The following is a 25,764-nucleotide window of genomic DNA, read 5'->3' on the forward strand; positions in this document are numbered from 1 at the left end:
AACAATAAGAATAGCTGTCAGGGAACTGCCATCAGCTCAGAGGCGAGAGGTGGAAGGGCAGCTGGGTTACAGGGAGCCTCCAAAGATCATGAGAAGCAGCACTTCCTCCACGGAAGAGGGAAGCCCCGCCTCTAGTGGGGAAGAGATGCAGGGCTCAGAGGATGCAAGAGAGAGCCAAGACACCGTGCATGAGCAAAGCGGGGGTGAGACAGGTCCCCCTTTACCCACACCCTCTCTGTGCAGTAGGTTCACACGCAGAGAGGGGAGGCGTTGGATGGGGATCAAGCGACTACTCTGCTGGGGAAAGTTTAAGGACCGCCCACTCTCAGATTCTGCTAGTGACTGAGCAAGACATGGAAGTGAGACGTTCTGCACTATATATGTTTTCGCACCGATAAAGCCTTTTGAAAATACCAGTGGGGATCTTGCCTGTTCGCTCTTGAACAACCATGCCAGTAGGCATAACAATAGCCATAATTCCTGATACTATGAAAGTCAACAGGAAATAGAGCTAAGGTTCGCCTATAATATATGGGTTGAACCCAATAATGCCCAGAGTCCTTCAAAACAGATTTGGTGGGGCGGGGTGCTGTAGATAGAGAACAGGGAGGTCCTGTTGCACAAGCAGAACTCCTGTTGTTTACACCCAGTGTGGCACAATGGATCTGCTAAAAAAAAAACCCTCCTTTACTAATGATAACTAAATGATGAGCCATGATTGAACAGTGTATTATACAGATGACTTACAGGTAACATACTATGTATGCTAGAGAAAGGGGAGCACAAAGGATTCTGGGGGCAGGGAGAGGGGAAGGTCACTGAGTAAAACTAATCAAATGCAAATTCTACTTGGCAAAGTAAAAACAACTTGGGAACTGGGGCATGTAACAATTAATAGCAGCTTTTTGTGATGATTTCAGGGAGAGCCGATAGGCAAAGCTACCGTGCTGCCTACTCTTTGTCCCTAAAAATAGCTATTAGTATAAATTCAACTAACTATTAAGGGAAAGAAAGGCTTCTTTATAAACTAAAAGACTGTTTCCCAACCTTAGGCATATGATGAGAAGCAATGGTTCAAATAATCTTTCAGGAATTCTTCCTGAAAACTGCAGGGGGAGAAAGTGCAATGAAAAACTGTGAGGTCACTGGAACAAGCCATGCCTCCAGGCAGAAAGGTTTGAGCTTGATCCCCTCTTTATTTCCTTTATTTATTTCAGTATACAATTGTGGCAGTCACAGTTCGACCGAGTAGCACCTCATTCTGCTGAATAAAATCAGCTCAACTGATGCATCAAGTTCGGCAGCTGTCAGATTATCTGTACAGGGTGCTGAGTCTCTCTACATGTTACTGTAGATTTTTTTCTTTCTTAAGATTCAGAAAAATACGTGCGTTGTTTTGCTGCATGGTATTTCTTTGTCTTCACACACCCAATGCCTCAGATTGCCTCTCCCATTTCTCACGTTACTAACCGCAATCTTGCTTGGCATCCCTTCGGAACGTTAAGCGAAGGACTCGTTTGTGAGTCAGGGAGAACACAGAGGGTTTCAGGGCAGGGGAATTGAGGGAGCCTTTCAGAGAGCAAAGAAAGAGAGCCAGAACAGCAAAACAGAGAAGGGCATACAGCGTGCAATGAAGGTGGCAGCTGGCTAGCTGGCACACGGCTAGCAGCAGCTGAAGTTGTAGCAGCTGACCTAGGTGAAGAGCTGCAGCTGTGTGCCGGCTGGCACAGAAAGGAAAAGGCTGATGGTTGCTGGGGGTGATGAGGTGGGTGTGGGAGGCAGGAGGAAGAGAGACATATTGGGAGAAAGTGTTTTAATAATCCAGCTGGACTGAAAGGGCTGCCACAGAGTAAGTGGGAGGTGTTACAAAACACTGATTGCTCAGCTGTTGTTGAAGCATCGTTCAAGTGGCACATTGAGGTTAGTGGGTTAGAAATTATTTGCATGTTTTTATGTCTGGCTCCTCAGAGTTCCCAGTGCACAGATGCACTACTGACTACTGTGAGGGATTGATTGATTTATTTTTAAGTATGGTGATAAGCACACTCTATTTATATGCCTTTGGATTAAGAAAATAGTGAGCCATGAACTCTAAATAATGAACCACCATTGAAGTCTCTATTGCCAGTGCAGCTTCTTAAATTGACCTTGTCAAATCATTACCTGGTTATCCATCATAAAGGTTTGTACTGGTGTTCCTGGAGGAACTGCTGGTGGCGTGGGCTCCTCAAGTGGGCCTCTGGCTATAACCAACTTCACTCTGTTTCCACACTGCCTCAAGACTTGTGCCACCTGCTCGCTGCTCATTCCAGCCAGCTCTGTATCACCAATTTTCAATATGTGATCTCCACTGCACAGGCTACCATGCTAGATGAGGAAAAAAACCAATTACTTTACTGGCAATATATATATATAGAGAGAGAGACTACACACATGCACCCCAACAAGAAATTGCCATAATAATTATAATAATAATAATTTATTATTACTACCCTGCCCATTTGGCTGAGTTTCCCCAGCCACTCTGGGCAGCTCCCAATCGAGTATTAAAAACAATACAGCATTAACAGTACTAGTATTGCAACAATAATGATATCGGGGAATTCAAAAAACTTGTTTATACTCTAATGTATAATCTATTGTTGCAGCAGTAAAATAATAAACACAGGTAAAAGTGATGCCAAGATGTCTAGTGTTTATATTTCAAAAAGTAAGCATAATACACTATTGCAATATACAGCCTTTTGCAACTCTCTGTGCCACATCCCATACTGTTCCAGGGGTTCTTCCAACTCTTAAGAGCAGCTTTTTTGGGGGGGGGATTGCAATGAGAAGAGAGTAGTGAAAATTGGGAGCATCTTTTGCAGCTAGCACTGCTTAGTAGGGTTTTAGTGAAAAGAAACAAAGTGGGATTTAGCGCAAACAACAACAACAACACCAAACCACAGTTTAGCATGTTGTCTAAACTATAAACTGTGGCCAATATCAGCTAGGATTTGTTTAAGCAAGCCAGCTTCTTATCCCGTGGTTTTAAGATGCTTCTGGCAAACAAACCTTCATGTTTGGCCATGGAGGAGGCAGCTGTAGAAGCACTCTCCCTTCTCATAGTTTCTGGTAGATGGCAGCCCAGCTGGAAGAAGAATAGGAGGAAACCTCCAGAGAGCTTGCCAGTCAGCAGGGTGAAGCAGGAAGGAGAGAGAGAGAAGCTGAGGCTAGAGTGGACCATCCCTTTTCTCTCTCCACCTCTGGCAGCAACTTCAGCTGAGGGAGTCATAATTTTGCAACAGAATCTGCGCCTGCTGGATGGCAGCAGTGCTGTTCTTGGATGGCGGTGGCACTGAGCACAGCTCTAACCGCTTCCTTCTTCCCTTTTGATATGTGCTTATATTGTTGCTGTTTTTTGGAGTGGGGCAGTTCTTAATTAATGAAGCAGTTTTCGCACACAAAAATGTTAACCCCCTCATTTTACTTCAAGAAAATAAAAGACGGGTACCAGTTACAGCCGTACCTCAGAAACCAAACGGAATCCATTTCGGAAGTCCATTCGACTTCCAAAACGTTCAGAAACCAAAGCTTCCAAAAAATAGTTCACAAACCGGAACATTCACTTCCGGGTTTGTAGTGTTCGGGAGCCAAAACGTCCCGAGAACTAAGCAGTTAAAATACCAAAGTACGATGATAGATAAAATACTTATAAACTGTAATTCTATATCGTTCTGTGCTATAAACAAGAACATAGTTTGTGTACCTGATCAGCTATTCCTCCTGGAAGGATGGTTTTCACTATCACTCCAGTTGATTTTCCACCCACTATCCCAAATCCCAATCCCGATCCATCATTCACCAGCTCAATGGTCTCCACATGCTGCCAGTGAACCTGTAAATATCAATATTGAAAGTTAATTTCAACAACAGCAACAACAAGAGGACAAGCATTTGTCTTGTATCTAGTGTAACAGAGCACAGAAATGTAAACATGCTAAATATTGGCTGCATCCTCACTCTAGAAATCTGCCTATGAGTAATTGTCAGGGAACTGACCTCAGAGGGAAAGGAGGTGATAGGGCTCCCAGAGACTGGGAGAGACTCAACAGCCAAAGCAGGGACCAGCAGGGGGAGCGCGGGGTCTCTGGAGGAGGATCTCAGGGATACTGAGAGAGATGCAGCAGCGCAGGCAGGAAGCAGGGGGGAGAAAGGGGTGAGAGACACGTCCAGTGAAAATAGTGGGGAGGTGTCAGAAGCAATTGCAGGGAGACCCATGCTTCGTCGGAAGCTGTCACGTCGTGAGTCCAGGAGACGTGTTTCCGTTAAGGAACTTCTTTGTTGGAGGCGTTTCCGCAAACAGCCACTGTCGGACTCTAACAGTGACTAGAGCAGACATGTCTGAGGAGCTCTGTCACACACAGAGGTTTGTGGGGCCGCACAAACTCTGAAGGGGCACCATTTTAAGCACAAGCAGCTAATCATCCCCAAAATAGCAGTCCGACAGTCTCTGTACGCTGCCTGTGCAGGAGAAAGCATCATGAGCGACCCAGCCGGAGCAGGGGGAGGAGCTGATCCAAGCTTGGAAGAAAGATGCCGAGCATTGGAGGTCCAACTGGCGCTGCAGACGGCGAGGCTCGAGGAGAGGAGGGCTCAAGATGCAGACAAGAAGGGGAGAACCACTCAGTTCCCCAGAAAGGTACCAGGATTGGTGCAGAAGTTTGGGGGGGACCCCAAGGATTACCATGCCTTTAGGACTGAAATGCAATATGCCCTGAATGTCCAGTTTGATGAGTTCCCTGATGAGGAATCTCGAGTTGCTTTTGTAATTGGGCATCTTGAGAAGGGCGCGCGAGACTGGGTTCGACCCCTGATGGCAACGCACAACGATATCCTAAAGGACACTATGAAATTTTTTCGTGCAATGGATATCATGTTTTCCAGCGACGTTGAGGAAGGGGCGGTGCGCAGACAGTTAATGGCTTGCAAGCAGGGAAGCAGATCTGTCCGTGAGTACTGGACTGAATTTACCATGCTGATTCACAGATTGGGGTGGGATTTATCGGCAGCACCCATTCAGATGCTATTTGAAGAAGGTCTTTCTTCAGCTGTGAAAGACGTGCTGGCCAGGAGCCCCAGGGCGGTGTCTATGGATCAGCTGACCAAATCTGCGCTGACCATTGGAGCGCGCCAGGAGGCAAGAGCCTTGGAGAGGCGGGAAGGGAGAGGGGAACGTTGGAAGGAGTTACGCATTCCAGACATTCCTGAGCCAGCTTTCCCGCCGGCAGAGCCGATGGAAATCGGAACAGCCCGCGCGCGCGCAGTTTCAAAGCCCAGTGAGGGGGCGAAGAAGGAGGGAAAGGGAGCCCGGAAATGCTATCTCTGCCAACAGCCAGGCCACTTTGCCAGAGTCTGCCCCCAGAGGAAGGAATGGCAAGGGATGGTGGGAACTGTTGAGGGGGAAGAGCAGGGAGAAACGGAGCAGGTAAAAGCCAACGCCTGGTTGCCATCAGGGCACTGCAGCCAGGCCAAAGAGCAGTGAAAGTGCCCCTTCCCCAAGTGCCAGTGCCAGAAGCTCCTCGACCGGCTCTAGTGATTGAAGTGTCGCTAGAGCTGCAAAATGGACACCCCCTAAAAATAAAGGCACTGTTGGACTCAGGCAGCTCCTGCAATTTTATGAGCAAGGAGTTTGCTGCTGAACACCAGATACAGACTATCCCTTTAAGCAACCCCCTGCAGGTGACCACGATCGATGGCAGGGAACTGTTGGGAGGAGGAGTCAGCTTGCAGACCATCCCAATGATAATGAGGGTGGCAAGGCACACAGAACTGATAGCGTTTAATGTGGCCACCTTGGGAGGTGCTCCCATTATTTTGGGAATGAGCTGGCTAGCCCTACATGATCCGCTGGTGGGCTGGCATCAAAGAGTGGTTTCCTTCGGTTCCGCACATTGCTTAGAACACTGCAGGGGGGAAAAGGGGTCAGCAGGGGCCCAAGCCACCCTGGCAGGGACTGAAGTAGTGGAGAAGGGGAAGGTGCCACCACAGTATGCTGATCTCAGCGACGTGTTCAGCGAGAAGGAAGCTGACCAACTACCTCCGCATAGACCCTTTGATTGCCAGATCAATTTACTCCCTGGAGCACAGCTTCCTGTAGGCAAGTTGTATGCCATGTCAGACAGGGAAATGCAGGAGTTGCGAGCGTTCATTGACAAGAACCTGAAGAGGGGCTTCATCAGAGAGTCCAAGGCAGCGGGGGGTAGCCCAGTGTTTTTTGTGGACAAAAAAAACACGGACAAGCCGAGGCTGGTATGTGACTTTCGGGCCCTAAATGCAGTGACAGAGCCGGCGGCTTTTCCTATGCCCAGGATTGATGATATTTTGACCAGGGTGCGGAAGGGAAAGATTTTTACAAAGCTGGACCTAAGGGGGGCGTACAACCTGATACGTATAAGGAAAGGGGATGAATGGAAGACCACCATGTTCACCCCTTTGGGGGCATTTGAATACTTAGTTATGCCTTTTGGATTACAAACAGGCTCCGCGTGTTTTCAAGCTTTCATGAACCACGTACTGGGGCCTTTGCTCTACAAGAATTGCGTGGCCTTCTTAGATGACGTGTTGGTGTATTCGGAGAATGAGGAGCAACATGTGAGAGACGTCAGAGAAGTGTTGAGCAGGCTGCAAGCCAACCGACTGTGGGTGAAACTGGAGAAGTGTCAGTTTCATACCAAGGAGGTGGAATTCCTGGGGTACCGCTTGTCAGACAAAGGGTTGGCCATGGACCCCGGCAAGGTTCAAGCGGTGCTGGAATGGAAAACACCCAAGACCAAGAAGGATGTGCAGAGGTTCCTAGGGTTTGGAAACTTTTATCGTAAGTTCATCCGCAACTTCGCCCACCTGACGGCGCCCATCACGGACTGTCTCAGCAGCAAAAAGAAGTTTGTTTGGACGGGGGAGGCGGAGCGAGCGTTTGAGGAACTGAAAAGGGCCTTCGCCTCTGGCGAACAACTTCTACATGTGGATTTACAAAAAAAGCTGAGGGTCGAAACAGACGCGTCGGACCGAGCCATAGGGGCGGTGCTTCTTCTGCAGCCGGGGAAGGAGGGGTCGGAGTGGCGACCGTGTGCCTTCTTTTCGCGGAAGCTGAACAAGTCTGAGAGGAACTACACGGTGTACGACCGGGAACTTCTTGCAATTTATGAGGCCTTCCGGAGATGGAGGCACCTACTAATTGGTGCACAACAGAAGGTGCAAGTGTGCACGGACCATAAGAATCTAGAGTATTGGAGAACTGCGCGAGTGCTCAACCAACGGCAGTTGAGATGGGCCCAGGAGTTCTCCAAATTTAACTTTGAGATTTGTTACGTACCAGGCCCGGAGAACGTTAGGGCGGACGCTCTCTCACGCAAACCTGAATATTTGGAGGGAGAGGGTGTACCCGAAGAGACCCATGTCATTCCCGAGGACCGCTGGGTGTGTGGGGCGGCATTGGTGGGGCAAAGGGAACTGGTAGAGGGAACGGGGCAGGATGTATACGCCCAGGACAAACTCAGGAGTCTTAGGAGGGAGGGAGACAAACCCGGGGGTTTTGAGGAGAGAAATGGGGCGTTGTACTACAAGGGAGCGTTATACATACCTGAAGGGGAATTGAGGGAAAAGGTACTCAAGCAACTGCACGATAACCCCACAGCAGGGCATTTTGGGCAACACAAAACCATGTGGCTGGTTACCAGGGAATTCTGGTGGCCCAAGGTCAGGGAAGATGTGCGTGAATATGTGAGAGGGTGTGACCGTTGCCAACGAGCCAAGGGGGAGAGGCGGGCACCGGCAGGTTTATTAGAACCACTACCCACGCCGGAAAGACCGTGGGAGGCAGTGGCAATAGATTTTATGACTGATCTGCCCAGGTCCAAAGGGAAAACAGCCATTATGGTGGTGGTAGATCTGTTAACCAAGATGGCACACTTTATAGCCTGCTCACATGCGGTCACAGCAGAAGAAACCGCCAAATTGTTTGTGGAAAATGTGTTTAGGTTGCATGGCGCCCCCTTGAGGGTGGTTTCGGACCGAGGGAAACAATTTACTTCCAGGTTCTGGAGGAAGCTCATGAGCTTACTGCATGTAGAGGTTAATTTCTCTACTGCCCGTCATCCAGAAACCAACGGGCAGGCGGAAAGAGCTAATGGTGTCCTCCAGCAATATTTGAGGTGTTATGTTAATGACAGAGAGAATGATTGGGTGGAGAAGCTGGCGTTGGCAGAATTTGCTTACAACAATGCAGAGAACGTGTCCACGGGAATGAGCCCTTTTTTGGCCAATCACGGGTGTCATCCCCGAGCCTTCCCAGGGGGGGAGGGGGAGAACTGGAGCGTTCCAGCAGCAGAACAGTTCGTTGAAGAAATGGAAGCGATCCATCGCCAACTCCAACTTAATTTAAACCGGGCGAAGGAGGAATATAAGAGGCAGGCAGACAAAACCAGAAGGGAAGGGGAAAGCCTTAGGGTGGGAGACCAGGTGTGGCTGTCCACCCAAGGGTTACCATTTAAAGGAGGTTGTAAGAAGTTAAGACCCAAAAGACTGGGCCCATTTGAAGTCACGCAACAGGTCAACCCAGTGGCTTTCAGACTCCGGTTACCGAACCACATGAAGTTGCACCCAGTGTTCCACAGATCGTTGCTGTCACCGTATATAGGGGACAGAGAGGGGAGGGTCAATAGGGGACCAGCGATGGAGGAAAAAGAACACAGCTACCATGCAGCGGAGATCCTAGATTCCAGGTGGAAAGGAGAGCAAGTAGAGTATTTGGTAATGTGGGAAGGGGAACCGGAGTCGGAAAACACCTGGGTCAGAGCAGAGGATGTAGATGACGAGGTTCTAATTGAAACTTTTCATCAGAGATTCCCTCGAAAACCCCAGCCAGTGGCGAGGTTCCGGAGGGAATACTTCGCCACCACAGACGAAGAAGAGGAGTTGGAGGGGTTCTCTGATTCCGAGGTGGAGGAGGATTCAGCGAGTCGGAACAAAGACCGATGGAGGGAGATGTTCGAGACGTCGGAAGATGAAGAGGATTCGTTTCGGGGTTTCAGCTCCTCACCGCCCAGAGGAGAGGGAGGGGGCGGGGGGGAAGGGGGCCCTGGAGGGGAGGTGGATGTCAGGGAACTGACCTCAGAGGGAAAGGAGGTGATAGGGCTCCCAGAGACTGGGAGAGACTCAACAGCCAAAGCAGGGACCAGCAGGGGGAGCGCGGGGTCTCTGGAGGAGGATCTCAGGGATACTGAGAGAGATGCAGCAGCGCAGGCAGGAAGCAGGGGGGAGAAAGGGGTGAGAGACACGTCCAGTGAAAATAGTGGGGAGGTGTCAGAAGCAATTGCAGGGAGACCCATGCTTCGTCGGAAGCTGTCACGTCGTGAGTCCAGGAGACGTGTTTCCGTTAAGGAACTTCTTTGTTGGAGGCGTTTCCGCAAACAGCCACTGTCGGACTCTAACAGTGACTAGAGCAGACATGTCTGAGGAGCTCTGTCACACACAGAGGTTTGTGGGGCCGCACAAACTCTGAAGGGGCACCATTTTAAGCACAAGCAGCTAATCATCCCCTAATAGTAATCACTATGCAGCGTTCATTCTGAGCATATTCAATGGCAAATCAACAATGTTTACCTTCTCAATGAATTAGTTCAAAATGGGACCAGGAATCAAAATTAAAGCTTGTAGCTGAGAACGCATGTTCTTTTCTATGTAGGCATAGAAAAAGGAATTGAGACCCACTGCTCTGAAGCAGTCAATATAACAGAAAGATATAAAATTATGCATGCCATGGGTGATGAGATGTCTTTCTACCTCATAATCCAATGAAGCTCCATGGTAAAGCTGATAGAAGCTCAATGTTCAGTATGCCTCTGAAAATTAGCGTGGGGGAGAAGGCACAGGTTGGCCAACGATTGAATACAGCTGCCACAATTCCTCACTGCCCATTTGTTTGTCGGGAAAGGGCATCCAAGAGGGGAAATGTCAGCTACCCTAACATCCTCTGCGTGGTTCACCCAGATGGGTGAGCTGGAAGAGGTGGGCCATAGCACTGGCTGATGTAGAGAGATGTTCCAATGATGCACTACACCAGCATATAGAAGGGGCTTGTTAGCAGCTATGAAGGACTGAGGTTCAACTTCCAAGTGGCAGATTGCAGCCATTGTACTGTTAGGTTTCTGTTAGATGCATCTAGGTGTATGACAGAGCCCTGAAAGAGAAGGTCCATCCTGGCTGGGAGAAAACGGCAGGACAACTGTGCTAACTACAGGATTGCCAAGAACCATGGATGTCTGGGACAATGAAGCACCTGAAGAAAGGAGACAACTGGTGGGCAATACTGGATTGCAAGATCTTCTCATCGTACTTGTCAATTATAAGAAATTCAGGACAGAATTTTTGCAACTAGGGGTAGTATTCAACTAAATTACTGCACCAGCAGAAGCCACCACAATGATTCCTGCTAGCAAAAAAAGAGACTCTCTTTCCCCGCATACCCCCTTAGCACCCCCCACCCCCAAAAAATCTGTTCTGGAGGGTTGGAAGAATCTCCAGAATATTATGCAAGGGGAGAGGAGGGAGATGAAAAAGATTAAGTCAATGGCTAAGCACCTTTCTTCTGGAGAAATAGGTTTAATAGCCTCTATCACTATTAGGTGACTGATGGCTTCTTGCATGATTCGCTGTACTTTAGGGAGTGTTATGTCAGCGATGGGTGGAATTGGTTTAGAGGGCAGTACTGATGTGAATTCTTTGCTGCTGCTGTGATTCAATGTAGATGCTTCCCAGAAGGGTAGAATGCTCTGGAGCCTTGCCCACAATCCAAATGGGTCTGATACCTTGACTGGCACTTGGTCATCATCCTTGGAGCCTGAAGGCATGGGCTTCTTTCCATCTGTGGATTCACCAAGTCTACCCTACCACAAATAATCTGGAACTTAAAGGGAACTCAAAGCCAGGTGGGAGCAGCATGTGAAGAGCCACAAATTCTGCACCTCTGACCTTCCTACTGAATGAACATTATTGCCTGAGCACTAGGAGACAAATTGACAGCATGGGAAAACTTCCCTTGGAGACGCAGTTTGACTCAACCGCCTTCTTAGTGTTCTGGGAGAAGATTATGCATGACTATCTTGACCTTGAGGCAAGGGGTGATTAGTCTACAAGACTACGGAAAACAGCATTTAAACTGCAACCTAAGCTAAGAAAAAGGAAGGTGTGCTTGTTTTCAATGCTCATACAATGTACTCACTGGATTGGAGTGGGCTGAGATTGTACTAGCAGCTGATGGGGACCGAGAAATCACAGGGCTGATAAGCTGAGGCAAGGCACCCCTGGCCACAACCAGCTGGACACAATCCTTTGCTTTCTGTAGGATCCCGATAGCCTGTTGGTGTGTGATGGTCTGGTCAAGGGGTTGCCTGTTAATAGCGAGGATTTGATCGGCTTCCTGCAGCCTTCCATCTCTATCGTAGGCAAGCGAAGGGTAAAAGAAATGATCAAAATTAAGCGCCACCAAATATTAGGTTGTCAGTTTTTCCAAAATAGTTTCTTTTAATCCTGTTTTTCTGTTTCCCCACCCAAACTTTTTTTTTTTAATAGAAAAAATCTTTCCCTACAGTTTTGCTGTGAGCAACTATTTTGGCACCCTGGTGATCAGCTTTCTTTGAAGCTAATCCCACTGCCACTGTCTCCTGGCTTCACCCCACAGCTAGTTCCTTCTCCCTGCACCCGCATCCGAGACTAAGCATATTACAAGTGGGTTGCTTCCAGCTCTTCCAGCTATAGCCTGGGAACTTCATTCTTGACTTTGAGCCTGCTGCTTAACAGAGCATGTGCTCTACTTCATTCACGGTACAAGTACTGAATATTCATCAATCCATACAGTTTACTTACCAAACACTGCCATCAGGTGTGTAAGAGGGAGGTGGGGAGGAGACTAGTTTTCCTTCTTTAAAACCGAAGAAGGAAACTACATTGGAAGGGACATCTTTCTGCTCTTAACTTAATCTCGAAAGGGATTCATTCATTTGCTGGTGGAGAATTTATTTTCAGGGAATCACATAATCTTCAGACTTGAGTCAAAGTAAGCTGAATAAAATTAAGCTGTGAGCCTAATCCACGTTTCTTTTTAGGATCAATAAATTTATTAAACAGTCTTTAAAACCTATGTGCCCAAAACATACTGGTCACAAACTAAGTCCTTTCAAGTGTCATTGCTTCCAACAGGAGAATGAAACTCATGTTTAATTCTCTTCTGCTGAAATCAATAGAATTTTAATTTTAAAAAAAAAAAATAAATGCTGCCCTTCATACCAAAAGCTCCCACAGCAGTACAAAACAACCTGCAGAATACACACATAAATACAGAACAAGAATGAAACAAAGAAATATCAAGAATCAAATAAATTATAGAAACCAACAGATTCACCATGTTATGAAAAGAAAAACTAGGCAGGGGAAGGAGTTAGCAATATATCAGGCAAACAGTATACTGGTTGCAGTAGGACAGAGTGTGAGAAGAGGAAATAGAGGTCATAAGAACTTAGGAATATTTATTCATTCATTCATTCATTCATTCCCCAGCCACTCTGGGCAGCTCCCAAAAGAATATTAAAAAGGGTGGGATACTTTCTGGGCAGTCCTTATCTTTTGCCACATAACAAAGGAAAATTGCAACATGTATAAATGAACACAATAATAAAAAAATAGATAAACAATTTGGGAAAGAAAGATCTGAAATTCAAACTGTACATGAATGGCATGAATATTACAATCTTTATAACTTCCAATGAGCTATCAGTCGTGAGCAATATATCCCTTTGTAGCTGTTATACTATTGCTCATGACTAAAAGTGGCACTTCTCTTACAGATTTCTTCCCATCTCTAAAATCTGACTAAGAAAGTGGTTCCTGGCAATCTCACCTTTGTGCCACACTTCCATCTTGAATCTCCTGCACAAATATGCCCAGTTCACCTCTATATTCGCTCTTCAGGCCAACTACACTGAAGCCTAGACCACCGCTTAGAGGCTTCACAAGTTCTATGGTTTCAACAAGGCGTCCCTGTAAGAAAACCAGCACCATTTTGAAACAAATTCAGAAGCAATGTGGTTTCAAAGTTTGTGCATGTTTAAAGAAACAAATTACAAATAAACAAACCAGGCAGGCAACAAATAAATCCAATAGAGGCATAACGAACAGGTCCTGTTCTGATCACTGTGGTTAGGCAGTCTGGGCATCCCACAATGAAGCATCTCTTCACCCTTCTCTTTCAAGTTTTGGGACTAAGTACGGTTACCTTTACATATCCACCAGCATGTTCACTAACCAAATTTAGTGCCAAACCACAGTTTGCAACCATGCAAAAGTGGGTTAGGAACTTGCGTTTGGGGTAACTACAGTTAGTGCTAACATTTGAGAGGCAAAGCTCATAAAAATGGAGAAAACTTGTGGCATGTTCCTAATCCCCTAGCACAGGCACATCCAACTCCCAAGAGACTGCAATCTGCTCCCAGTATAGGAAAACTGGCAGTGATCTACCCACTGTCGTTAGAGAGAGGAGGAGCATGCGTGGGGTGGCTAGGTGGGTGAGAGGAAGGAAGGAAGGAAGGAAGGAAGGAAGGAAGGAAGGAAGGAAGGAAGGAAGGGATTGCCCAGAGTTGTTTAGTTTTTTTAGGGAGTGCCCCAGAGTTGTTGAGCTTTTCGGGGGGACGATTGCACAGGGTTGATGAGTTTTTTAGGGGAGAGTACCATGAGATGTAGAGCTATTTTGGGGGACTAATGCACAGGGTTGTGCAGTTTTTTTTAAGGGGGGGTGCCATAACTCGCACACCAAACAATCCACAGCTTTGAAACGCACACGGCGGCAAAACCAACTTTCATCTCCCAAATCGCCAGCAGCGGGCACCTAATGACTGCCCAAGGGGTGGATACATTCATTGCCCACTACAGTTGGATCCCTCTTAGGAATACACAATGGATCGCAATCGACCACGATCATCCAGGGATCTGCCTGTAGATTGCAGTCAACTGGTTTGACATGTCTGCCCTAGCAGAAGGCCACACAGTTAATTCAAGTTATGAAGTCCTACCTGTGCCATATTTCTGATCAGTAGTTCAAAGTCATCACTAGCAGACTTCACAATAATCTGAGGAGATCGGGCAGCTGCTTCTAGCCCACTAGAAAGACTGCCATTCTGCTGAGCCAACAGATAGGATTCATTCGGGAGTGAAGTTTCCACAATAGCAGCATGATGTGAAAGCTGTAGGAGCTCACCAGATGAGGAGATAGAAGGTGCAACATGTACCTAAAAAATTATGCAACATTACTGGATTTTAGTTGTGAAAAACACAAGAACAAACAGTAACTGGGCAAAACACACAAAACAAAATAGAAAAAGCCCTCACGTAAACCAACATTGGAGGTTTATCACGCCCTTAATGATACGACACATGTTCAAAACAGAGTTAAAACACTACAGAAATCATGAAACAAACCAATGGAACACTGTATGATAAATGTTGTACACACTGGTGGCTTAAGAGTCAACTGTAATTGAAATTTAGTATAACCACACATTGGCTTTCTTAGTGGCAGTTAATAAGTTATCTTGGTGGGGGGACATGAGGGCACAGAAAATGGCATATAGGCGATAATATTTTTAGAAGGAAAACAATAAAGGGGTTTTTGGCAATAGTTTGAGAAGAAATATAAGTAAGTGGTGGACAGAGAAACCTGAGCTGGAATGGCATAAAATTTATAACCAAAGACTAGAAAACGTAAGTGAACATTACCAATTGCTTTACCACATAGACTGAGAAAAATATACACTGGGTGTTGGACAAAGACTGAAGGTGTGGATCCTCAAATGCAGATTTGAAGCCTATCTGGTGGTCTCACTCATTAATAAATAAATATTGGGAAAAAGTAATCAGATTAATCACACTAATGACCCTTTAGGTTATACCATTAAATCCTTGGACAATTTGATTGGGCTATCTAGATGGTCACATTAAACCCCAAATAACTGGTGTGGAATTTATTAACTGTTGTCAATCTGTCAGTAGCTCAAATATGCAACAACAAGCAACCACTTATGATAAAAGAATAGCAGAAATGGTTTGAAATGGTCCAACTGCATCAAAGAAAACAAAAAAGGGGAAATTTTAGAAGTAAATTACTTCTGTAGATTGAAGGTATAAAAAACAGATATGGTATGGCTACAGATAACTATAATAGCTTTTTCCAATTATTTCTGATATATGAACAGAATGTTATATATTTATGTACTTGTGTTAGGTATGTCTGGGGTCCCAAATTGTAGTGCGTCTGCATTTAATATTCATATTGATTTTCAAATATATTTTCATTGCTTCTTTTATTCCTTACATTACACTTTCCTTTATTACCATTTGAATTCTATGGAACATAAGAAATAAAAGAAGCAATAAAATTACAATTAGAAATCACACATCATCTAGCACAACACATTACAAATGCTATAGCCAGCAGAAACCAGCTGAAAGAAGCAGTGGTCCGTAGGATTATTTCTAAACTTTGGGGAATATAGCACCAGGAGAAGATTTTAGACATAATGTGAAGGGATGATGAGCTGCTTGTGCGTAAAATCGTAGTCCCTCAGAGTTTGTTCAAGTCCACAAACCTCTGTCTGTGACGGAGCCCCTCAGACATGGCTCCTCTAGTCACTGGTAGTTTCCGACAGTGGTTGCTTTCGGAATCGCTTCCAACATAAAAGCTCCTTAACGGAAACACGTCTTCTGGACTCGCGGCATGACAGTTTCCGGCGAGGAGTGGGTCTCCCTATGGGAGGTCCAGAAACCTCCCCACTGTTCTCGCTGGACGTTTCCCTGAGCCCTCCCTCTTGCTCGCTTTCCCTCAGAGACCCACCTCTCCCCCTGCTGGTTCCTGCTTCAGCTGCTGGGTCTCTCCCAACCTCCGTGAGCCCTTCCACCACCTGTCCCTCCAATGGCAGTTCCCTGACACATAACAAACGAAACATTTGGATAGATCATTCTATAGCAGCCTAAGGGCTATTTTGGGTGCATCCACTGTCAAAAGACAGAATGCTGGGAAATATGGCTTAATGTTCTCATAAGGAAAACAAAGGCCATATTTCTTGGAATATAAAATGGGGACAGGCTTCAATGCTTTTAACAAATCACAGCTCTTGGAAGCTCATCAAACTATTACTTCTCCCCTCTCTTAGGGAACAACATAGCATGCTTCTGCTAATGCAATGAAACTGCTTTAGAAAGAAAATATTTCTCTCTTACTACCCTTCCAAAGGTAGAATGGGAAAAAGTCAAAGTGAATCAATGATTTTTAATATATATATATTAAGAAATGGATTGCTTTTAATTTAAATTGGATTTTGTTTTAATTTAAATCAATCTTTTTAATTTAAATTGGATTTTTAAAACAAAAAGCTTTTGGAGGAAAAAAAATCTTTCTAAAGATAGTTTTCTATTTAAGTTACATTATAGTCCAAAGGCCATCAGGAAATAAGGATTTGTTTTAAGTTTTTCATGTGTGCTGAAACTCAGTATAAGTTTTTTTTAAAAAAAGTTTAACCACATCAGTTAACAAACTTGGATACATATACTATAATGTTATTGTTTGAGTCAAATTGTTTAAATTGTTATTAAGGAAATGATTATTTTTCTCCTTCCAATAAAGTACAGAAGAAAAGTTGTCCAAATATAAACAGATAACTTATTAAACCTCACAATAATTTCATAATTATCTGTGTATGTATTTCTAACAGTATAACCAAATCAGTAATTTTTGATATAACTGTAAAAACTATTCTGAAAAATTATTATTCCAAAAATGAAACCTTCATCTGGTTGTAAATATTAAGATTATACCAGCAGGAATGCCTTTCTGTAAAATAAAATAAAAAAGATTTAAATCAAGTCTTACTGACTAATGATTTAAATCGTGATTTAAATCAATTTGATTTAAATCAAATCCACCCTATAAAAAGTTTTAGCACAGCTTCCTAGTATGCCTTTAGATCAGCTGCAGAAGAGAAGAATGAAAACATAACCTTAATTCATCTAATTCAAGATTCTAAGACTTCTTGTTGTTGTTTTAATAACGCTTTCGTATAGACTATGGTAGAGTTCTGATGTTTTATTGACTACTAACTCGCCCATAGTAATTGATAGTGGCACTCCACTCTAATGATCTTTATTCTTAAAGCTAATTAAAGAAATTGAGTTGCATGTTCAAAGGGGATTAGCTTAATGTGAAAAGACTATGTCAGACAAAGTGGCTTCTGGTTACTGCATTACAGCGCAGCAGAGGGGGTAGGTAAAACCAAACCAAACACAAAAACGAGAGAGTAACTCAGGTGTATGGGAAAAAAATATTTTAGCCACTGTGAATCCAATTGGCCAATAGTAAACAATTTAAGTGGCATGACAGCTTCAAGTCATGCAGAATGACACTCTTGTATAAATACCTGTTCAGTGAATACACCAATTGTTTCTGTAACACTTTCCAACATTCAGTGTGTCCTACATGTCTGGCCTCTTCCACAACCACCCTGTGAGTGCTGAGACACAGCGACTTGCCCAAAGCTAGCACATGAGCGTCACAGTCACATAAGTATCTGAATCTTGACCTACTGTACTACTCTGGCTCCAGCTAGGATTAGCGCCTTTCCCTCAAGAAATCCCCAACAGCTTTAGAAATGAGCAGGAACAGAACACATGCCATTTTTCTCTGCACAGGGATACAGTGATGGGAAAGATGGTCTGATTAATTTCTGCCTGTTAAATTCACCAGTTCAGGGCAAAGGGCCTTCTGTCAAGGAAAAGGTGGCATTCCCTACTCTCAAACTGATTCTTCCTGGCCCTATTCACATGCACTTGGAGTCGCACCAGAACCACACAGCTACAGCTTACGTGTGAATACCTAGAAGGGACACGGGTTAAACCACAGAGCCTAAGGCTTGCAGATCAGAAGGGCAGCGGTTCGAATCCCCACGACAGGGTGAGCTCCCGTTGCTTGGTCCCTGCTCTTGCCAACCTAGCAGTTCGAAAGCACGTCAAAGTGCAAATAGATAAATAGGTACCGCTCCAGCGGGAAGGTAAACAGTGTTTCCGTGCGCTGCTCTGGTTCGCCAGAAGCAGCTTAGTCATGCTGGCCACATGACCTGGTAGCTGTACGCGAGCTCCCTCGGCCAATAAAGTGAGATGAGCGCCACAACCCCAGAGTCATCTGTGACTGGACCTAATGGTCAGGGGTCCCTATACCTTTTTACCTAGAAAGTAAAGTAAAGGTAAAGGACCCCTGGACGGTTAATTCCAGTCAAAGACGACTATGGGATACGGCACTCATCTCGCTTCAGGCCGAGGGAGCCGGTGTTTGTCTCCAGACAGCTTTCCGGGTTATGTGGCCAGCATGACTAAACCACTTCTGGTGCAATGGGACACTGTGATGAGTGCCAGAGCACACAGAAATGCTGTTTACCTTCCCGCCACAGCGGTACCTATTTATCTACTCGTTTTTGAACTGGTAGGTTGGCAGGGCATTATGGGAAATGATATATGGTGACATTAAAAAAAAGAAGATGTTTAAAGTAAGCCCAAAAAACCTGACACTGCTAGGGACAGAAATTCCAAAAAAGCTTGCTAAGTTGTTTATGTATGTAATTAAAGCAACTAGCATACTTTACACTCAAAAATGGAAAAAGGAAGAAGTTCCTCCTCAAGAAGAATGGATAAGCAAAGTTATGGACTATGTCAAATCAACAAAGCTAACAGCTAAAATAAGAGAATCAATTGATGATTTTTTGTTTTTGTTTTTGGAAGAATGGAAGCCCTTTCCAGATTATTTGAACCAATATTCTAATTTGAAGAACCCATGAGCAGGATTTGAATTATGAGTAACAGAAAGAATTAGAGACTGTTGTATTACTATTTTTGTTTTAAAAAAAAGAAAAGAGGGAAAACAGGATGCAACAAGAGGAGGATAAGAAAAACATATCAGAAAATGGGATGGGAAGTCAATAATATAAAATAATATATTTTTAATATGTATTGGAATTGTAGGTGGAATTTCTGGAAGTTTAATAAATTGGGGTGGGGGTGGGGTGAGGAGAGAAATGCAGGTGTGTGCTCATCCAGATTAAGTATTTCCACAGGAAACAATAGGACTCTCAGAGTGTGTGTATCTGCATGTGATTCAGTTCAGATGTGACATATTCTAAAGTAGCTCAGTGATCACTGCCACACAACAATAATGCCTTTTGTAGTTGTAAGTCATATTTTTCATTGCATATAAACTGTTCTGCTTCACAATAAAAAAAGCCACCGTTAACTGCATGATGAGGTAGCTTTATAGCAAAGTGATTATGTATGTACTGTATGAAAGGAGCATAGCTTTGTTCTATAAATTGCCTTAAGCTAATTTGCCACAATTGCCTTTCCTTTTACTGTATATAACATCTGCAATATTGGCATAATTTGGAAGGAAACAAAAAAAAAACCACCACCCTTCGAGGCCACAATATATGATAAAATGTACATTTGGGTAACTTTCATTGCAATCAAATGCTACTTTCTGTATTTTGTTTGAAATGTTACCCAATTAAAAAAAAATCTACTTCAGTTGCATTTATGGAATGTCAGCATTTTAGGCAACAAAATGAGAGCGAGCACTTATTTCAAAAACTTTTGCCTTAACTCGCACTGAAAGGAGCGAAGAGAAGGAGAGCAAGGGCAATAAAATTTAGGAGATCCCTGCTTGTTCTTTGTTCAATATGCATACTTCGGTAAAGCACTTCATCTGCAACCTACAGGAGCACAAGTTTTGCTAGTAAGGTGGAGCTAGGGTGTCAATGCATACAGGAACACATAAAGATGGGGTTGCTTTCTGTGCTTAAAATGGGCACTAACACACAGCGCCACTTAACCTGAGCTCCTTTGTGCCAGGTTGCTGCTGCATATTGAGTTGGAGAGGGCAAGAGGTGAAGCAGTGATGAAGCTGGCATGCTGCAAGCACACCAGGAGAGCTAGTCCAGTGCTCCTGCTGGTGCATTGGCACTGCACAAAACTTACTGCCTCCTCGCGCTCCCCTCTCCCTCCCAGTATGCAGACGCAACTCAGCCGAGGGGAGCTCAGGTAAGCGGCGCAGCCCCATTGCACTGTCCACTGCTGAAAACAGGGATACTATGACCATGGTTGAATTTATTGCCTTATATGTATAAAGAAAACTGTGCAATTGGACTACCTGATAAAATAGCAATGGAAGTTGCACAAAACTCTTTGAACTGGTCTCAGAACCTCGTTTATATTTCTTCTTTTCCAACTTAAAAAAGCTGATGGCAACAGTGGCTTCCATGAAAGGTTATGCCTCTAAGGAGTACCATATTTTTCCATGGATAACACGCCCCCATGTATAAGACTAATGCCATCTAGTGTCACATTTGTATAATGCATGCAAAACGCACTTAAAACATGGTATTTGCAGCTGAGTCTTGTGTCCAGCACCTTCTACACTGACTGTTTATAATTTCCCCAAGGTGGAGAAGGTGCTTAGCACAGTGCCATGATTTTAACAGAGGACTTCTGACTTGTGATATCTTTCTCTGAGAGCTCAGTTTCTTAATTGAAGGAACGTTGGTACAGACATGCTTCTTAAAAGCAGGAAGCACTGAACCAAGAGCAATCTGTGGCTGGGTAGAAAGACAATGGCAAAAGGATTTGGTGTGATCCACGCTGGATGGTTTGGTGTTCAGGGTAATTAAGTAGTTCTGCAATTTACAGAACAATCCTGTGCAGGTCTACTCAGAAATCAGCCCTGCGTTCAATGGGACTTAGACCCATGTAAGTAAGCGTGCATAATACCACAGCCTCAGGGTAACGTCAGAACTGCCTGCAACAGAACCAGTTGACCAATTCTGCTGTTTTTCTTCACACATTTTTCCCCAGTAGACTACAAGATAAGCTCCAGCACTTTTTTTTCCAGCTGGGGCTGTGCACAGGCTACAAATCAAAGGAAGGAAAGCAAGCATAGTTACATCTCAATGCAACTCCGGTTGAAGCCACGAAAGAAAGAAAGAAAGAAAGAAAGAAAGAAAGAAAGAAAGAAAGAAAGAAAGAAAGAAAGAAAGAAAGAAAGAAAGAATCTACTAAGGAAGTAGAAACAGGACTTAAAAGGGGTGCACGTGAAGACAGGCTACACCCCTTACACTGCAGTCAGTAATTTTCCACCCTGCAAAATCTATCTTCAAACGTGTATGAAAAAAATTTGAAGAATGTCACCCAGCCAAGGAAAGGGATTTTTCTCATTAGCACAGCTTTGAGCTTTTCCAGTGGAGGAGGGGAAGCAAGCACTGTTGGAGCAAAGGCTGGATTGCCAGCACTGAGTAGTGGTTGTGGTTGTTTTTATTTGAATATTTAAATATTCCAAATTATAAACAAAAGCCAAATGAAGACTTAAGAAGTTTGTTATATCACAAGAGCAGAATTTATTTTTATTTCTTTTAGTTTTGTCGTTGCTCCCTTATCTTCAAATACCGGGCTTTTGCTATGGCATCAGACTTAGAAAAACGGACAGAATGGGAATGCTCAGAGGGAAAATATGCACTTGCTTTTAGCGTGCTGACATGCAAATGAGTGCTGAAGGCAAAGTACCAGTTTCTCTCTCTGAAAGAGAGAATTGATTCAGTTTGGTTTAGTCCCTAGCTGTTGGGATTTTCTTCCTACTTATCTTGCTTACTTTGCATTTTAAAATCCTCAACATAAGCAACAAATCTTGTTTATTTTAATGAAAAGGCTTACAAGGCAACCTATCAACAGGCATCTGAGCGCCAGTTATAAAACATCCACACTTAAGTGAAATGTTCTAAACAAATAACTAAAAACTCCTTAAGCTTTGGTTCTTCCAGCCCTTTAGCACGCAGACAAGGAAGCTCCGTATCTCATCAAAGGAATTCTTTCCCAACTATGCCCAAAAATGCATGTTTTTTTTAAAAAAATACATAGCGCAGAAGAGTAAAGGCACTGTAATAATGATAACAGGGGGCTCAGAACGTAATAAACCATATTGTACGTAGATGAGCAAAGACATTGTTGCTTCTAGCAAAAGGGAAAATAGAAGATTTTTATGTTTTCATTTCTTCAAAAGGTGGCTAATGGCTGAGATATGTAGCAGTAATACTAATGTTATAATAAATTTTTCATAACCCAGTCAGATGAGTGGGGTACAAAGAATAATGTTGTTGTTGTTGTTGTTGTTGTTGTTGTTGTTGTTGTTGTTGTTGTTGTTGTTATACTCGCTTCAATGCACCAGATTTAACTAAATAAAACAGATGTGTGACAATTGCCTCTATATTTAAACTATGACCAGCACCTCACACATTTGTGTTCCACTCATTTGAGTGAAAACCAGGAATGTTAGACTACAAGTCTACACTCACCTAACTGAGGATCAGGCCCCTTGAACTCAATGGGATTTACTTCTGAGCGGGCATGTATAGTTCTGCACTGTTAGCAATTCATATTCCTTATGACAACTGCATTCCATTCTTATCACATTCCTGATAATGGCTGGAGTCAGGCCTTCATTACGAATGGTATGTTTCCACAGGCATGCGTCACATAACTCAAGGCAGGGCTTAACACCAGCATTCTTCTGTGTTGCACAAGTTAGCCAACAGTTGTAACGTCTTTAGCAATAATAATTTTATTGTTTTATCTTTTATGCAAACCACTTTGAGGGCTTTGCGGTATCCAAATTTTGTGAAATAAATATATATATTAATCTCACAATGTCAGCGCAAATACAAAACTTCTCTTTTATTTCCAACAGCTAAAAATAAGGTCAAAGAATGAATCCCCACTACTCTCAGGCTAGTATGACAGAGGTTAAATGGCACCGTTCTTCACAAAACACCTTGGGGGAAATAGTGTGTGATACCAGTTATCCTAATTTCAGTAGTAATAGTATTCCTAAAGTTTACAGGTTATTACCTATAATCAGTATTCAGTGAGAAAACTGCATACATTAAGAATGCCAAACTTGCTAAGTTACAAGGAATTTTTTGGACATTTTTACTGTTTGGCATCTATTTTGCAAGCTGTTCAGAGTGTTATCAGATAAAAGGATTTGACAAAGTCATATTGGCATTTCCTCTTTCCCCTGGAGATGGTACCATCCTACCTGATCTCTTGATTGTGGAAGAGAAGCCTGAAGGTTTAGGATTTGATTGAACAAAGGACTTTGCAGCACTGATTTCAGTAAACTCAGTTTCTCTTCATTTGCTGTATCACCTCGTTCCCGTAACTTAGCTTGCAGGCGTTCCACTGCCTGGAGGGCGCGGTGAGTGTCTGAAAGAATATTCCCTATTACTTGGTACCCTTAATGTGCATATATACTGTTAGGCATAGATGCCTACATGCTACTTTATCAACTCTTAAAACAAGATGGAAATGTGGATGTCTCCACACACTTTTTTTAAACATCCGGTTTAGTGGAAATTGCACCCAACTGCCCTGTCACAGCACAACGCCAGCAGAATATGCATTTAATTATACTTTTAACTGACTGCATTTTAGCTTTCTACAGTTAACCCATGGCCCAAATGGATTCTGATTTCCTGAATGGATTTTTATCAGGGAGCTAACACAAAATGATGGGTGCACCATTGTTTTGAAGCTCAGGAATGAATAGTCCTCCTTTCCAGACAATAGCAATCATTTGGCCCAATCGCTGATTGATGGATGCACCAATAACATGGTCCAATCATTCTCCTCTATCCATATATGGGAATGTCCTTCCAACCATACTACTTGAGACATGGCTTTGTTCCATACAAAATGCCTTTGAAGGCCCCTGTTTATTTTGTCTTGCCCTTTGGCCTTCTGTCCCAGATTGAACCACATCTGTCTTCCCCATCCAGGGCCTTGCTCACCTTGCTTCATTGTTCTACTATCTGCTTCAGGTGTTGGCTTAACTAATGAGATCAACTTCACCTCTTCCTTGGACACCAACACCCAGAGGCTTGACAACCATATGTCAGGAGTGCTCTGATGGTGTTTCCTGCTTGGCAAGGGGTTGGACTCGATGGCCCTTGTGGTCTCTTCCAACTCTATGATTCTATGATTCTATGATCTGCAAGAGGCCATAGCTGAATATGCTCTACATGCAGATGGCTCCAGGTTCAATCTCTAGCTAAAAATTATCAGCTAACAGGCAGTGTTTGAAATAAGCCAAGCACCAGGTGCATTTTGCACCTGGCTATCGGTCACTTGCGACCCAATGAAGATGCCAGGGCGCCAGAATGTAACCTGGCATTTACACCATCTAGAGGTGCATCTTCACTTCACTTACCCCACCCCACTGCCATGCTTTAGGTTGTCAAAGTTCTTAACCTAGTTCAAGGTAGTCATCTGAGCTAGCCAGATGTTTAACTGAGAATCAATCGCAGTCAGTATATCATTTGAAAAATGAGACACTGGAGCCAGCTTGCCCCAAAATGGCAACTAGACATTTGACTTTGGCGAATGTAACCTTGGTTTAAGGAGCCATTTGTTTCTAACACTGCTAGCAGGGCTGGTAAATAGCTCTGCCTAAGACCTTAGAGAGCTGCTCCTAGTCAAGAATACTGTGCAAGATGGACCAGTGACCTCACTTGGCATAATACATCTTCATATAGATCTATAAGCATTTCTTGCCAGCAGTCTTAGACATTAATCTCCACCAGGACTTCATCTCAGTGAACTGTTTACCAATGAACGTCACATGTATTTCTCCTGAATTTGGATAAACACGAGGAAACACAGTTCACCATAGCTCTTTAAAAAGAGAATGAAAAGGGTTTGTTAAGTATCTAAATGTGTTTTGGTATCATGTCTTACCTATTGTTTCAAACATGGCCTCCACTGGCTTAATTTATACTTCACCAAACAGCAGTCAGCAGCTCAAGGTCTTCTTACAAGAGAACTGTGGGAGGGAGAAAGATTTTAAACACACTAAGCTGTAAAAACAGGAATTTAATACTACTATGTCAGAACCATACCCCCGCCCCGACTGACTCATCTAGCAGAATCTCAATCAATCGCTTCTTATTTCTGTATTAGTTGTAGTCCAAAAAGTGAACAAGCTAATTAGATACCTCATCTCAAATGTTTGCACAGTTGTCATGTCACTGCAACACCACAGTGATGTTGTGTTGTAAGAGATTGAACTGACACCCTGTCCTAAGCAATTTACTAGCACAGGCATACAACAATTGCTTCTTTTTATTTAAATGATAACAAACATCATGCTGCGGTATTCAAAGTGCAGGTTCTAAAACCCACTATGCAAACTCTCATGAAGATATGGAGGAAAAGAGGGGCAGAGAAAGTGGGGTGCTGCGGAAATATGTAGTTGTAGAAGAAATATGGATGCTTTTCTATGCTCCCCATAACCACTGGGCAACTTTTTTTTTTTTGCTCGTTTTTTACCAAAAGAAATAATTCAAGGGAAATTATACACAGCTGCAAAGACAAACAGAAAGTGCAACACACACATAATATAAAGAAAAGATCATCACTAATTAAAGCAGGGCAAGTCCCTGGATTTTGCAATTCTGTTACCTACAACACACCATCCCATGCTATTTTACTGAAACTTCGGCATTTCGTTAAAAAGGCATGTATCCTGCAATTCCCCTCCAATAGCTGTGAGAATTCTTTTTTGTGCTTGAACGCATAATTTCCAACCAGAAGTTTCAC

General features: G+C 43.7%; 1 protein-coding gene across 16 annotated transcripts in view; it reads right to left on the reverse strand.

The window, feature by feature from the left end:
* MPDZ (multiple PDZ domain crumbs cell polarity complex component) overlaps positions 1–25,764 on the reverse strand; it is a 134,246-nt gene that overhangs the window by 100,300 nt on the left and 8,182 nt on the right. For all 16 annotated transcript variants that reach the window (XM_082204480.1, XM_082204483.1, XM_082204477.1 and 13 more), the window contains exons 2-8: positions 24,904–24,988; positions 23,207–23,373; positions 14,103–14,318; positions 12,935–13,074; positions 11,261–11,474; positions 3,749–3,877; positions 2,164–2,367 (exon numbers count right to left, since the gene is read on the reverse strand). In XM_082204480.1, the coding sequence (XP_082060606.1) occupies positions 2,164–2,367; positions 3,749–3,877; positions 11,261–11,474; positions 12,935–13,074; positions 14,103–14,318; positions 23,207–23,373; positions 24,904–24,919 (1,086 nt within the window). In that variant the 5' untranslated portion in view covers positions 24,920–24,988. The remainder of the gene's footprint in view (positions 1–2,163; positions 2,368–3,748; positions 3,878–11,260; positions 11,475–12,934; positions 13,075–14,102; positions 14,319–23,206; positions 23,374–24,903; positions 24,989–25,764) is intronic.

This window comes from Podarcis vaucheri (assembly GCF_965113315.1).
Source record: "Podarcis vaucheri genome assembly, chromosome: 17".
Taxonomy (NCBI): Eukaryota; Metazoa; Chordata; class Lepidosauria; order Squamata; family Lacertidae; genus Podarcis; species Podarcis vaucheri.